This window comes from Scleropages formosus, chromosome 7 (genome assembly GCF_900964775.1).
Source record: "Scleropages formosus chromosome 7, fSclFor1.1, whole genome shotgun sequence".
Lineage (NCBI taxonomy): Eukaryota > Metazoa > Chordata > Actinopteri > Osteoglossiformes > Osteoglossidae > Scleropages > Scleropages formosus.
The window spans coordinates 31,556,928-31,571,072 of NC_041812.1; the positions used below are offsets into that span (position 1 = coordinate 31,556,928).

General features: G+C 41.6%; 1 protein-coding gene across 3 annotated transcripts; it reads left to right on the forward strand.

The window, feature by feature from the left end:
* Positions 1-390: 390 nt before the first annotated feature.
* On the forward strand, positions 391-13,139 carry sppl2a (signal peptide peptidase like 2A). Of its 3 annotated transcripts, XM_018765046.2 has the most exons (17): positions 391-572; positions 911-1,021; positions 2,282-2,461; positions 3,168-3,257; positions 3,550-3,683; positions 3,907-4,058; positions 4,152-4,248; positions 4,509-4,610; positions 5,761-5,842; positions 5,929-6,003; positions 6,449-6,505; positions 6,635-6,688; positions 8,093-8,186; positions 9,108-9,188; positions 10,040-10,200; positions 11,361-11,394; positions 12,796-13,139. In XM_018765046.2, the coding sequence occupies exons 1-17, from the start codon at positions 522-524 to the stop codon at positions 12,834-12,836; spliced, it is 1,596 nt and encodes a 531-aa protein (XP_018620562.2). In that variant the 5' UTR covers positions 391-521; the 3' UTR covers positions 12,837-13,139. The 3 variants fall into 3 exon arrangements, with proteins under 3 accessions (XP_018620562.2, XP_018620563.2, XP_018620564.2); XM_018765047.2 differs by lacking the exon at positions 11,361-11,394; XM_018765048.2 differs by lacking the exon at positions 6,635-6,688.
* The last annotated feature ends 1,006 nt before the right edge of the window (positions 13,140-14,145 follow it).

A 14,145-nucleotide genomic window follows, 5' to 3' on the forward strand; every position in this document is an offset into this window, starting at 1 on the left:
GTTAATCATTTGTGCCCTAATACTAAGTTCTCACACACCAAAATATAGTAAGTAAATGTAGTATTAATAGTATTAGTTTAATGCATAAATTGTACTTTTGCTGAGATGTACGTCGCTGGACAAAGTGTCTGCTAAATGAATGTAAATGTAGCATATATATAACATGTTATAAAATGTTATACAACAACTCATTGAATAAGTACATACTTTCTAACATTTTATATTTTAATATAATCATTGTATTACATAACATATAATCTTTATATTAATGATAATATATTATATAGATATAGTGATTATTATGATTACATTATGACGACAACAACAACAGAACTGGCACGCACTCTTTGCGACGCCCAATACGGCCGAGCTACAACCGGAAGAGGAAGTGCGACCGCGCGGATGGAAACATGAGGCGACTTTCTGAAACGGGCTAAAAGAGAAAGCATCGAAGCGACGGCACTTCTCCAAACACCTCGGTGGGACAGAACGGGTGTTTTCCGCAGTGCCATGCCGCGGCCATGGACAGAAAACTGATCGTGTTTCTGTCTGCCCTCCTCCTGTGTTCGGTGGTAAGCTCCTTCCTACGTGTCGGGAATTATTATTTCGCGAGTTTCTCGAATAATATTATTCAGCCGGCGGTTATGGCGCCGCTTGCGCGTGACAAGTTGTGGCGCTGAAATGTAGGGGCAGCGGGGTGTTGTTGTAAAAAGCGGGTGAAGAAAAACGTTCCCTCGTGGAACAGTTGTCTGTGTGACCTCGACTGCGACGGCTGCGCAAGATTCTCATTCATATTTGTGTTCACTGTTTGTTTACCACAACACATCGTCGAGGGTAGGGTTGGGCGCGCTGTGACTGTGACTACTCTTAGCGGCTAAGTAAGTGTCGCACCTCACCTCCTGTGCTCCAGGTGAGCTGTCAGGAAGCGGTCCTGCACGTCTCCGACGGCTCTGCGGACAAGGAGTACTGCCTGGTGTACAACTCCTCCTGGACCAACGTGTCCTCATCGCTCTCCACGGCGGTAGGACCGCTCTCTGCCCCTCACATCACAGCATGCCCATTATTGTACTGACAGTGCAAACACGTTTCCAGAATTCCCCCTCACAGCCCGGCCATGAGAGAACCTGTTTGGCATCTGATACGAACTGAAACCTTGGCTTGAATGTAACACGTCTTACTGGACAGCTTTTGTTCTCTTGTCAATGGCACATTTCTGTTTGCTTTTTAAATTGTCACTAGTCAGTTTTAATGATAGAGCCTGTCGATCTATATCGAGTTTATGTGAGAGAGCTGTTCTGGGGGGCTCTAGTGAAATGAAGTTGATTTCCCAACACACTAGTTTTACAGTAAATATATCCTTTATGTGTATCCTGTTTAACTGTTAGGGGATGTGGTGGCGCAGCGGGTTTAGGCCTCTGCCTGCTCTCTGGTGGGTCTGGGGTTCGAGTCCCGCTTGGGGTGCCTTGCGATGGACTGACATCCCGTCCTGGGTGTGTCCCCTCCCTCTACAACCTTATGCCTTGTGTTGCCAGGTTAGGCTCCAGCTTGCTGTGACCCTGCTTGGGATAAGCAGTTTCACACTGTGTGTGTGTGTGTGTAAAACTGTTAAACAGGATGCGCATAAGGATTGTTAAACTCTACTCCTGTAATGTAACAAATATTTATGTGTCTAAAAAAATTAATTAGGAAGGTGATCAGGAATCATGTATTCTGAAAGTTTTATGCAGCTAGTCGTGTGATGAACATTGGTTCATATGGCGGAAAGTAACAAACTAACTGTACTTGTACACGTTGTATTTTCTATGAGATGTACGTTGCTTTGGAGAAAAGCGTCTGCTAAATGAATACATGTAAACTGGGACATCTGCCACTTAGTGTATTGAGGGTTTTGTACTGAAGCGATCAATTTCCAGCCCTTTGTTCAACGCTGCCCATTGTTTGGCGTGTGACACTTTCACATATGTACTTCTTCATTATGAGATGACCACAGACATAAAACCTGTATAGCTCAGATAGGGTGTCAGTTGTCTTCAGTTTGTTCAGTTCATATAGTTTGTCTTGGCATTTCTCTTGCTTTGATTTTCATTTTTGTGTTTTGTGAAGTTGTGCATAGATAAGCAGAAACTTAAACAAAAAAAAAAAAAGCTGCTTTCAGTTCCAGTTTTTCCATCAGCTGTGCAGAGGCCAAGCCTTACCCTGCTCATTACAGTTAGTAACTGTGAATTTTCTCCAGCCTATGAGTCTCTGTTGAGGTGTTCCCTCTGTGTCTGCCTTTTTGCAGGAAGAATACCAGCTGGTTAACCTGACGTCCAGCTTTCTCTGCAGCGCCGATGTGCCTCCTGCTGAGCTGAAAGGGAAAGCTGTGGTGGTGATGAGGGGCAACTGTACGTTCAGTGAGAAGGCTCAGATAGCCCAAGACCTGAACGCTTCAGCCATTCTCATTGCCAGCACATCCCCTTTGGTAGATACCCGTGCTCTGCTAGATAACATTTTTCTCCTTGCCAGTCAGCATGAACTTGAACTTGACATTGTTAGTTTTTTGCATAAAAAAATCTTGGATATGAAACTGGATTAAACAGACCAGTACTATTTATTTGAATAATTTTGTTAAAGTGTCTTTAAATGCTTTGCATACGTTTTACTGATGTGATATTCAAAAGACAAAATGCTGCAGGAGAGAAGAGAATCACAGTGGTGGTGTTTTTCTTTCTTCATCAATTTCTCTGAATATCAGTCTTTGCTGAGTGCTCCCTTTAGTGTGGTCCCAGGGAGCCTTGTTCTAAAAAAATGCCAAATCAATTAGCCAAGCTTTAAAAACATAAATCCTAAAAAGCTTTTTTCCATCTTATTCTTCTGAGAGAAAACAAAATGTGTAAACTCTCAACAAGCCCTAAGAACAAGTGAGAATTTAAATCTAACTGCAGTGAATTTGTAGGTTTAATGTTTTATTAGCAGGTTATATGGTTAGTTGAGGTGGTGCTGTGGTTTATTTATTGAGACTCTGCCTATATAAAGCAGTTAGATATTGGACTAATGCCTTATTATGTATTATATACTCAGTGGGGTAATATTTACTCCAGTGCTGGGTTTGAGGAAGAGGCCTCCAGAGCACTCTGACTTTGTGACCAGTGAGAGCTAAACAGGAACACCTTTCCTGGCTATTTTAGATAATCCCCAGTGCCAACGAAACAGAGTATGGCAAGGTCAAGATTCCACTGGCACTCATGAGATACCGGGATATACTGGATGCACAAAAGGTGAAGTATTTGTTCAGTATAAATTCATGCCCTTCTGATACTAATTTTGCATTCCAGTCATTAATAAATTTAGAAATGTTTTCATTCTAAGGGTCCTAGAGCGACCGAAATGTTACACTTTACCCATTTATAAGCACCTTGTTCCTGATACTTCAGTATGCAACCTTTGTCCTTCACCACCATAAATCCTTTAAATCCTTGTTCCTTAACCACTACACTGACTTCTGGAGCTGGGTTATAATTCAATCTGTCATGCTTTTTAAATTGAGGTCTTTTTGTTTTGTTCCCTCAGAGGTTTGGGGACAGGATGTCGGTGAGGCTGTACGCCCCACCGTCATCTGTTTTTGACCTCAGCATCCTGGTCATGCTTTTCATCAGCATCTTCACAGTGGGCATGGGTGGGTTCTGGAGTGGAGCAGCTGAGAGGTGAAGTTCACCTTATTCTTACTATATGCTGGCATCTCTTTCAAACACAATATAAATATCATCAGGCAGCCTGTGGTTTTGCTGTCTGCTTCAGCTGTGCGGAAACTGGTAGATGTGTTTATCAGGGTAACACAACAGGATGTTAACTTAACTGCTGTCTTATGAGATTTTGTAGGATGAGCTCAAACTAAAGAGAAGGACATTTCTTTTTTCCTCTATACAGGGAGAAGCTGAATGCTGGTCCTGGTTTTGGAGATTGTAGAGGGCGAACTGACAGTGGTGATGTGTCCCTCTATTCCCCACTAAAAGTAGTGCTGTTTGTGGCGCTGATGTGTGGGATGCTGGTTCTCATGTACTTTTTCTACAAAATTCTTGGTGAGTGTTTTTATCATAGTAAACCTTTTACAGAGTACTGTTCACAGATTTTTGTGAACAGATGGCATCACCTGTGGTTCTTCTTGTTGGCAGTGTATGTCATCATAGTCATCTTCTGCGTGGCCTCTGCTGCAGCACTGTACAGCTGTCTGGATGCGATCATGGAGAAGATTGGTTGTAACACACTCAGGTGTGTGGCATCTGAGGAAGTGGTTGTCACTCCTGCCACTGACATGTTCCACACTGTCCTTATAGCAACCGATTTAGACTCATAGGCTGTTCTGTTTGTCCTTCAGCATGAAGTTCCATTACAACTATGTTCACATTCTTTCCTTTCCTTATTTTTTTTTTTTTTTTTTTTTTTTTTTTAAAAAAAAAAACCCAGGTGATCTTTTTTTGCAGGGTTAACTTTGACTGTTTCTTATTCAGTGATATTTTTGTTTCTTGTAGTTTTTCATGTCTAGGTAAAGGGTTGTCTGGGAGATCCCTTTTGCTTGCGGCCTTCTGCATCACCGTGGCAGTGTTGTGGGGAGTATACAGGAATGAAGACAGGTACTGTCTGGACAAGCAGAAAACACACTCCTGAATCTGTCTGTGTGACTGAGAATGTCTTTGGTGTTCCTGCTCATAATTGCTTGCAGAAAATCTGTCTGGGCAAAGAGGAAGACATGCCCTGTGTTAATAAGTTGTCAGTCAGTGCCATTGGCATACTCAACACATGGAGGGCAGCCCTCTGAAGTGCGAACCCTTTTCTTTTCTGCGTTGTTTTTAATGGTAATTTTGTTCAGGGCCTTTCATTGCTGACACTCAAATGTACAGTTCATAAGAACTTGACTTGTAAAACGCTTTAAATTTCCTGTAGATTTTCTTTTTTGACATTTTGTGCAGAATGTGGCATCTTGCCAGAAAAAAGTATTGCCAAACACTTTTGTAATTCATGTTTTCAGGTAACAGTATAAAAACTGGTGTGTTAGGTCTTAGTGTAATGATTAAAAAAAAAATGCAGAAAATCCAATTTAGTGGACTTCTGTAGCTTCAGTTAAATATTTCGCTCAAACAGAGATAAACCTGTGTGAGTTTTCGAAACTAAATCAATATTTAAGTGTATCAGTTATAAGTTTAGAAAGTAGGCATCTGATCTCCTATGTGCCCCTTAAAGATGTATTATGCATTTAAAAAAGAAACCATTATACGCGGCTACTAGAATAATGTATGCTGGTTTACACCTGGGTATGAGACAAATGGACTGCTCTCAAAAATCATATGTTTGCTGGGGGGCAGCTGGTAGCATAATGGTTAGAACTGCTGCCTTTGGACCAAAAGGTTGCAGGTTTGAATCCCACCTTTAGCTGCAGTACCCCTGAGAAAGGTACATACCCTAAACTGCTCCAGTGAAATTACCCAGCTGTATAAAAGGGTAAAAAATAGTAAATAGCTTAGCACTGTAAGTTTGTTTTGAGAAAAGTGTCAGCTGAATGAATAAATGTAAATGTTGCTGTAATACACTGTTGTACTGTTCTCTGAGATGTACATTACCTTGCAGAAAAGGGTGTGCTGAACAAATACATGTAAATCAATAAAATAATTAACTTAACCTTATAGTCCTAAATTACAATGATTAGTATAGTATTTTTAATATTATTACTGATATTGTCATAAGTAATAGGCAAAATATTCCATGCTTTCAACTTTATGATTTCAGATGGATCTGGATTCTGCAGGATTTACTAGGAATTGCTTTCTGCTTGAACTTCATGAAGACCATCACTGTGTCCAACTACAAGGTGAGGTTTTGGTATTCATGTCAGTGTTAATTTTTCTACTGAGGTATGTAGACCTTGAACCCCTCTCACCTGTGACTGTTCTTTAGATCTGTGTGATCCTGCTCAGCCTGCTCCTCCTGTATGATGTCTTCTTTGTCTTCATCACACCTTTCTTCACGCCGGTGGGTCCCTTCATTTTCACACATTGACAGTAACAGGCACGAACTGACCCCTGTGTGTGAAAACAAGTTGAGAATTGTAATAATTTTTTATTGCTGTTTTTTTAATGTTATGTTTTTACCTTCTGCCTCAAAATTACACTGTACCGTAACCCACTTCAGGGTACTATGAAGGCAGGGTTCGTACACTCCCCTACAACCATCCAAAGAATTGAGGGTTGGAGTTTAGAAAGTATACAACTGTTGATCTTGCTCTAAAGATTTTTTTCCTATTTCATTTATTTTCTGTTTACATATAGCCTCATTATCTGGAAGTGTATAGCATTGGGCTTTACAGGGTACACCCTGGATGAGTTGGCAGTCTTGCAATGGAAATAAGTTAAATTTCTTAAATACCTGTGCCTAAAGGGAGCTTGGAAAAACGCTCATATCTTTCCTTTTTTGACAGAATGGAGAAAGTATCATGGTGCAAGTGGCTGTGGGTCCAGAGTCTGCTGGCGAGAAGGTGACTGTTCCACACAGTTCTTCATTATTTCTCTCTTAGATAGCTTGCTTTCTTTAGTACTAACCAAGCTTGGCCTGCGTGTATCACGCGTTTGCTGTGTTCACATGTGTTGCTTGGGTTTGATCCTAGAATGGAGGGAATCAGTTCGAGATCCCTGCAGAGCCCACAGCTCCCAATGAGAAAGTAAGGCCTTATTTTCAGCTCTCTTCTCTGGGGGTGGGAGTGGGGGCAGGTGGCGGTTAGCCATGCCCCAGTGATCAGTCCCTTTGAGATGGTGTGTAGACCTTATCTGCCTTTCTGGTCCTCTTCTGTGTGCCTGTGGATTGGGCAGCTGTTTTCTTGCTTAAGGTGGACCTTGCATTGTTTATTACTGTTCTTTTTTGCACTTTAACCTAATTGACTGACGTTATTGCTGTGTCATGGAAAACACTTTCACATATGAGATGAATAGCAACAAATTAACTTCATCCTGAAATATCATCAGACTGTTTGTTTTGATGTGAAACTCTAGGGCAGCTGGTAACATAGTGGTTACAGGTGCTGCCTTAGACCCCACAGGCTTGAATCTCTTTTCCTGTTGTAGTACCCTTGAGCAAGGTACTTACCCTATATTGCTTCAGTAAAGAATTACTCAGCTGTATAAAGAGGTAAGTAGCTATAAGTAGCACATTGTAAGTTGCTTTGGAGAAAAGTATCAGCTAAATGAATAAATGTAAGTTCTAAAAATGAGCATTTGAAATCTAATGCATTCTGTAAATCCAGCTAAGGTGAGAAAGATCCTTAAATGCATGAAATACCTATATCTACCTCTACACTGCTGACCTCCTCACCTCGGTGGGAGGGCAGAGCAGGCTTGAAGTCATCTGGAGTAGCTTAAAAACTTCCCTCAGAACTATTTGGGTGGTACGGTACATGGGTAGGAGGTGAAGCCCTCCTTAGTCTTACTATATGCTGGCACCTCTTTCAAACACAATATAACGATCATCAGGCAGCCTGTGGTTGTGCTGTCAGTTTCAGTGGTGTGGAAACTAGGAGATGTGTTTATCAGGGTAACACAACAGAATGTAACCCTATCTGTATTGTCTTAAATTAGTCCAGTAAGGTGTAGCTACTACTTGTGAATCGCATCGTTTTAAGTTTATCAAACAGGACAAACCCCTTAGTTTATAGATGTAACAGTCTGCAGGTTAAAGATCTCAAAGGTATCTTGGGAGACTACATTTTACATAGTATAGAACAGTCAAGAAAGCAAGAGTAGAATGTGTGTGGCTTGGGAGACAGGAGGCTGGAAGATTGTATAACTGCCAAAATTTTCCAGCCAACCGAGGTCTGACACACATTTGAAACTGTGTCACAATCACATGACTGGTTTCACATGAACGGGGGGGAGGTGGTGTTTGCAGAACTTGTCTGTTGAATTGTTTCTTTTGTTGCTGCAGTTTCGTGGTTTGATTTCCCTTTTCTGTTGCTGTCGTTAAGATTCATTGCACCATTTGAAGTGCTGTTTGATTTCCATCTCACAAAGTTACTCATGCTTTTTCCTGCCATGACCCCTGACCTTCACACGCCCCATGTGCTGTTTTGCAGCTGCCGGTGGTGATGAGAGTGCCAAGGTTTTCCGCGCCAAACTTGTGCTCAATACAGTTCTCCATCCTGGGATATGGAGACCTCATTGTCCCAGGTGAATTCACTCAGCAGCTCTGATGTCTTACAGTTGGGATAAAGAGTGCTAGACTGATTTCCAAAGGCACATGAGAAGATATTCAATTCAGTTTTTTTTATAGAGCACTTTTCTCACACAGTGACACAGATCGCTGAACAAAGCATAACACAAAGAAATAAGACAGTTGACTGTATACTAGAGTACTACATTATCCATGCAGGGGGCACGATGGTGCAGCAGGTTTGGCCAGGTCCTGCTTTCTGGTAGGTCTGAGGTTCAAGTCCCGCTTAGGGTGCCTTTTGATGGACTGGCATCTTGGGTGTGTCCCCTCCAACCTTATGGCCTGTGTTGCCGGGTTTGACTCTGGCTTGCAGCAACCCCGCTTGAGACAAGCGGCTTCAGCCAGTGTGTGTGTGTACATGTATATTATCCATACAGTTATTAAAGCTATAAGTATGCCTACTGGCCACGGAGGAAAGGAACAAAAAACTCCCAGCTGAAAGTCATGGAAGAAAGAAAAAACCTCTGGGAGTCCAAGTGCCAGTTACTGCCCACCCTTCCTGGGCATTCTAGATTAAACAAGACCAAAGTCAATTTACAACTAATAACATTGCAGCTGAGTGGTATCCCTGCTCAGCTTTCATTGGGTTAATAGGACCTAGTAACTGTTTGAGTCATGTCAAATATTTGTTTTCACCTCCTTCCTATCTTTAGACCAGTCCTTGTGCACCATGGTATTTGTGATTATTGTGTTCACAGTGAGACAGTAAGCTAATTTAGTACAATAAAGTACTTTAAACACTTGGGTGGAGGGAAACCACCTGCTGCCGCATGTCAGGACTGTTTGACACTTAACTTTTGAGCCTCCTTTCCTACTTTTTAGTGTTCTGTGCTTTATTGATCCTTATGTGATGTATGTGTTCTGGTTATTGGACACAGGATTGTTGGTGGCCTACTGTCATCGGTTTGACGTGTGGATCAGCAGCCCGAAGAGAATCTACTTTGTGTCCTGCCTTACAGGTACAGTAAATTACAGCTGCACTGTAGTTGCTTGGAAAAACATACGTGTATGGAGAGGCGATGGACGTGTGTGTGTGAGGTGCTTTTACATTTATTTATTTAGCAGATGCTTTTCTCCAAAGCGATTTTCAATGAACTCTATGTAGTGTTACCAGCTCACACACCTTATTCACCAAGATGACTTACGCTGCTAGATACACTACTTACAAAGGGTCACTCATCCATACATCAGAGGAACACTCTCTGTCACTCACACACTGTGGGTGAACCTGAACAGCATGTCTTTGGACTGTGGGAGGAAACTCACACAGACACGGGGAGAACATGCAGACTCCACACAGACTGAGCAGGGCTTGATCCCACATCCTCTCGCACCTCTCAGGCACTGTGAGACAGTGCTACTCGCTGTGCCGCCATGCTGCCCATTATCATTAGGATGATGGATACACACATGATATGCCTGACAAACTGGGAACTAGTCAAACAGAGGGAAGGTCCAAAGATATCCATTTTTGTCAAGGACCTTACTTTGTTTGATAAGTGTATATGATTTGCATGTGTGTACCATAAATGGGGAGGTGGGTGTGGTAGTGCAGCAGGCTTGGCCGGGTCCCGCTCTCTGGTGGGTCCAGGGTTCGAGCCTTGCTTGGGGTGCCTTGTGACTGACTGGCATCCTGTCCTGGGTGTGTCCCCCTCCCCCTCCAGCCTTGCACCCTGTGTTGCCGGCTTAGGCTCTGGTTTGCCGCGACCCCACTTGGGACAAGCGGTTTCAGATTGTGTGCGTGTGTACCATAAACAGAACACACTTGTGTGAAAGAAATGTTAAAGTGTGGTCCTCCCTCTCTCCCCAGCTTATTTCTTTGGCATGATTGTAACCTTTGTGGTCATGATCCTGTCCAAGATGGGCCAACCAGCTCTACTCTACCTTGTGCCTTTCACACTCATTACCAGTGCTATGGTTGCCTGGCGACGGGGTGAAATGAAACGGTTCTGGGCTGGAAGCACTCATGAAGTGAGTATTGAATACTAGTCTTTGGGGCATGTGTGAGCATGAAATCAGCCTGCAGTCACAATCTTTGGTCTCTGCAGTAACTAACGTTTTCCACAATGTCTGCCTCCTTAGACACTATCAGGCATTTTCAGTTCAATTTGTATTTATAAAGCAGTCCTCTAAACAAAGTGACCCAAAGTGCTGAACAGTTGAGCATGTACAGCGACGCAGCAATGATAAAATAAAGCGAAGAGACAATAGATGTATAAGGCATTTTGCTACTGCAGTGTTCAGAGGTAAGTCAGCTGCAGAAAGGAAAACAAACCCCCCCAGGTCAAGGGAATGCGAGAAAAATACACTGCTCGGGGTCTAAATAGTCAACTGTGACGTTTGGTAATGTAGTTGTTAGAGCTGCTGTCTTTCTACCCAAATGTTACAGGTTCGAATCTCACCTCTGGCTGTAGTACCCTTGAGGAAGGTACTTAACCTAAATTGTTCCAGTAAAATTACCCAGCCATATAAATCGGTAAATAATTGTAAAGTAGTTTAACATAAGTCGCTTTGTAGAAAAGTGTAAGCTAAATGAATGACTGTATGTAAGTGTAAATATCAGTGGATGCCCACTCCTTCTGGGCTGTTTTCACCACTTTGCAGCAATGATAATTAGACCATTTTTATTTGTGAGGGTATTAAGACCAGATCCAGAAAGACGGAGAAGTCCGGTGGCTCAGACTGCAATGTGAGTCTGCGTCATACCATCATTGTAAAGTGGAGTAAAATAGGAATTTTTCCAACCCAGGGGTGAAGTTTGGCTTGAGCCTTAAATGGTACCTCTATATCCAGTGGTTGAGTATGCAGGTTGTCGGTCGCCCATGGTGAGAGATGCGTTGCTCTGCTACTCGGCACAAGTTCCCTTGTAAAGTTCTCCACCTCTTTTGATGTGTAAAGAAAGCAACTGGCTTGACAGGAGGGTATCTAAGGAGCAATATTTCTTGCTTTCAAGGCATGGGGAAGAATAAAAGAGGAGATACTTTACTTACTAGAAGGCATAGTTTTACAATGAATAGTCTACTGGTAATCATTACAATCATTGACAATGTTTGTAATGATCTACATGTTAGCATGATGGAATGGTTTTGTGTTTTCTCTGTATTGTAATAATCTAGCTTCATTTCCTGCAGGTGTTGGACTCGTCAAGGGAGCCTTTATTACAAGGTGTGCAACTGTTTTCGATCCTGAAATCATCGGATCTGCATTCACCAACTGCCTTTTTCTCACTTCTGTGTGTGTATGTGTTTGTGTGGATGCACATATATTTTTGAAACTCTTGTCATTTGTGGACTTTCATGCATCCTGTGCTTTATTCCTACCATGCTGATTTAGCAAAACCTTCAGCATCTTTCAGACTTAACAATGGCTGCATTTAACAAGCCATGAACAAAAATGGTGCGAGTTTGTGTTGCAGTATGCCGCATGGCATCAGGTCATCCCTTCATTGAGCCACCATATCAGTGCAGTCTCTGAAACAATTTTTTCCATGTCAGCTACATTGTGTATGCTTTGTTTCGGCTTATAACACGGTAAAATCAGTCATTTAAACGTGCGGTAATAGAAACTACAGTTACACATCCAGAAGTCAGTGCAATGTGAATTAAAGTGGAACTGAATGAAAGATGCTTCAGGGTATAGCAAAAAGTCTCAGCCATCTTTGCTGTTAATCAATCCCTCATTTGACATCCTTCTGTTTTTTTATTTCTTCCTTTTAATTTTAATTTACTGTCTCTTGTTCCTGACAGTTTCAGTTAAATTCCATTGCCTTGTGACTTCAGTGGTGGATTTTCCCTGACACCATAAAAGCAGTTGTCAGGCAGTCAAAGGGTGTTGCATGCCACTGTTTTCCTGGAAAACCTCTGCCACAGAATGGGATGAGGTTCTGCTACTAATATTGTCCAGCGCTTCCTCAGCTTCCTCAGCTCCCTCACTGTGCCTCAGGTCCAATGGACTAATGGTAGCCCAGTCTGTTTCATTTTTAGGCCCACCTCCGTCCACCTGAAAACCTCACCGCTTTCTGTGGCCCACCCGCCCTCATATCATGTAACCTCCAGCTATGGAGAAAAAAGCTACTGAAGTTGAATACTGTTTGTGTGAATGATGCGGTGTTTCGGTGTGTTGGGGTGGTTTTGTTTTCACCCAGTAATGCTGTCTTGTCCAGTCATCTGAAAGAGTCATGCATATTAGTAACCCTGAGCAAAGCAACACTTCACACCACCTCTGTCCACATGTGAGTGTCTTTTCTCAGGAAGAGAGCAAAACTTGACAATGTGTAGAAAACAAGCTGTGTGACTCCAACCAACCAAAAAGAATACTCTTGAGTTTAAAATTTATACATACTGGATTGGGGGGGGGGAATTGAATTAGTATGGCTGTTGAAAGCAGATTGTAGGATATTTGGTGTATGGAACATCATCTACTCTGAAGGATGGGATTTTTTTCCCCCCCCTACTTTGCTCATACCACAGTCTACATCCTGCTCTATTCTTGGTGTATTTTGTTTTTTTTTTGTTTTGTTTGTGCAATTTCTTGTCTTTATACTCCTCTCTCTTCTTCCCCACCCAGGTAGAAGAACAGAACATGACAGCATTGGAAGAAAATGCTGAGTTTTATAGATGACACAGGACTGTTTTTCTTTCTCATTTGAACTTTTACGAAATGTTGCAAAAAGCTTAATTTAACTGATGGAAAAATGCCTTTAGAAATGATTTTCACAATAGAACATTTTTATTAATCACATGATTTCATGGTTTCATTGGTTTATGATGTGGGAATTTTGGCAAGTACTGTTCTTTTACATGAAACTTGAGAGGAACTACTAATGAAGTAGTTTACAAGATTAACTTTGCTGTTCATAACTTAAAACTTTTGTATTTTAATCTTGATTGGTATAATTAAATCAATTTTGTGCAACACTTTGGTGTTCAATATTACTTGAATGCATTTTTAATATACAGGAATGTCTGTCATGCACTTAAAACAGTTCCACTTTTTAGAAAACTGAATATCAAACACTGGCTCCTAGTCATCTTCAGATTTTTACATATATTTTTAATATTTCTATACAGTGTATATATATATATATATATATATGCACACATCTACCTTCTATTTACCTTGAATTGACATAGTAAAAATGACCCTACTGTTTCAATGAGTAAATAGTTTTACAGTATTACCCCACATTGTAAGTTGTTTAGGACAAAATTAAGATTGAATATTTTTTCACAACCTTCTCGCTAGACTACACGAGGAACAACTGAGTGTTTGCAGTAGGCTGTTGGAGCCATGTGCCAGAAGCGTTTCGATGTGTAACGGAGGTACAAAGCTTCTGGAGCTGTTCCTGCAGTGTTGTGGGGAGCTGCTTTTCTGACCTTCCAGTTTCTCCATTCCTGCATAGTGGAACTAGGAGGAAAGTGCTGCTGGGAATGCAGTCACCACACACTCACAAACACATGGGCAGGGTCACAGTCCTGCCCAGTGTGGAGAAGACGCCCGAATCCACTAACAGGCACTGGACGGCATAACACACCCAGCTGTGGAGTCCAGGTCGGACAGAGGCGGCTCATTGATGACAATGTGTCTCACTGAAAAAGTACAGGAAGGAGGGCTTACATTTATCTTTGCTGCTGTTGTGCATTGATAATTCCCGTGTCATTTAAAAATGTAATTTATGTGTCTCATATGTGTGTGAATGTAAATATATATATATATATATATATATATATATATATATATAATGCTGTTTGAAAGTATCTGAACCCTGTGGAATGGTCATTCTTGCATAAAAGAATAAACTATTGCGACAATATTAATACATTATAGAATGAATAAACAATTATGATTTGCATACCTGATTCTACTTACCTACTTGGTGTAACCAATGCAACTTGGGGTTTACTTATTTTTGTACCT

Excerpts from the sequence above, each read along its gene's own strand:
- sppl2a (XM_018765046.2), top strand. The coding sequence starts at position 522 with ATGGACAGAAAACTGATCGTGTTTCTGTCTGCCCTCCTCCTGTGTTCG. Across the intron at positions 3,684-3,906 it reads TGGAGTGGAGCAGCTGAGAG|GGAGAAGCTGAATGCTGGTC; the intron begins GTGAAGTTCACC and ends TCCTCTATACAG. Across the intron at positions 4,059-4,151 it reads CTTTTTCTACAAAATTCTTG|TGTATGTCATCATAGTCATC; the intron begins GTGAGTGTTTTT and ends TCTTGTTGGCAG.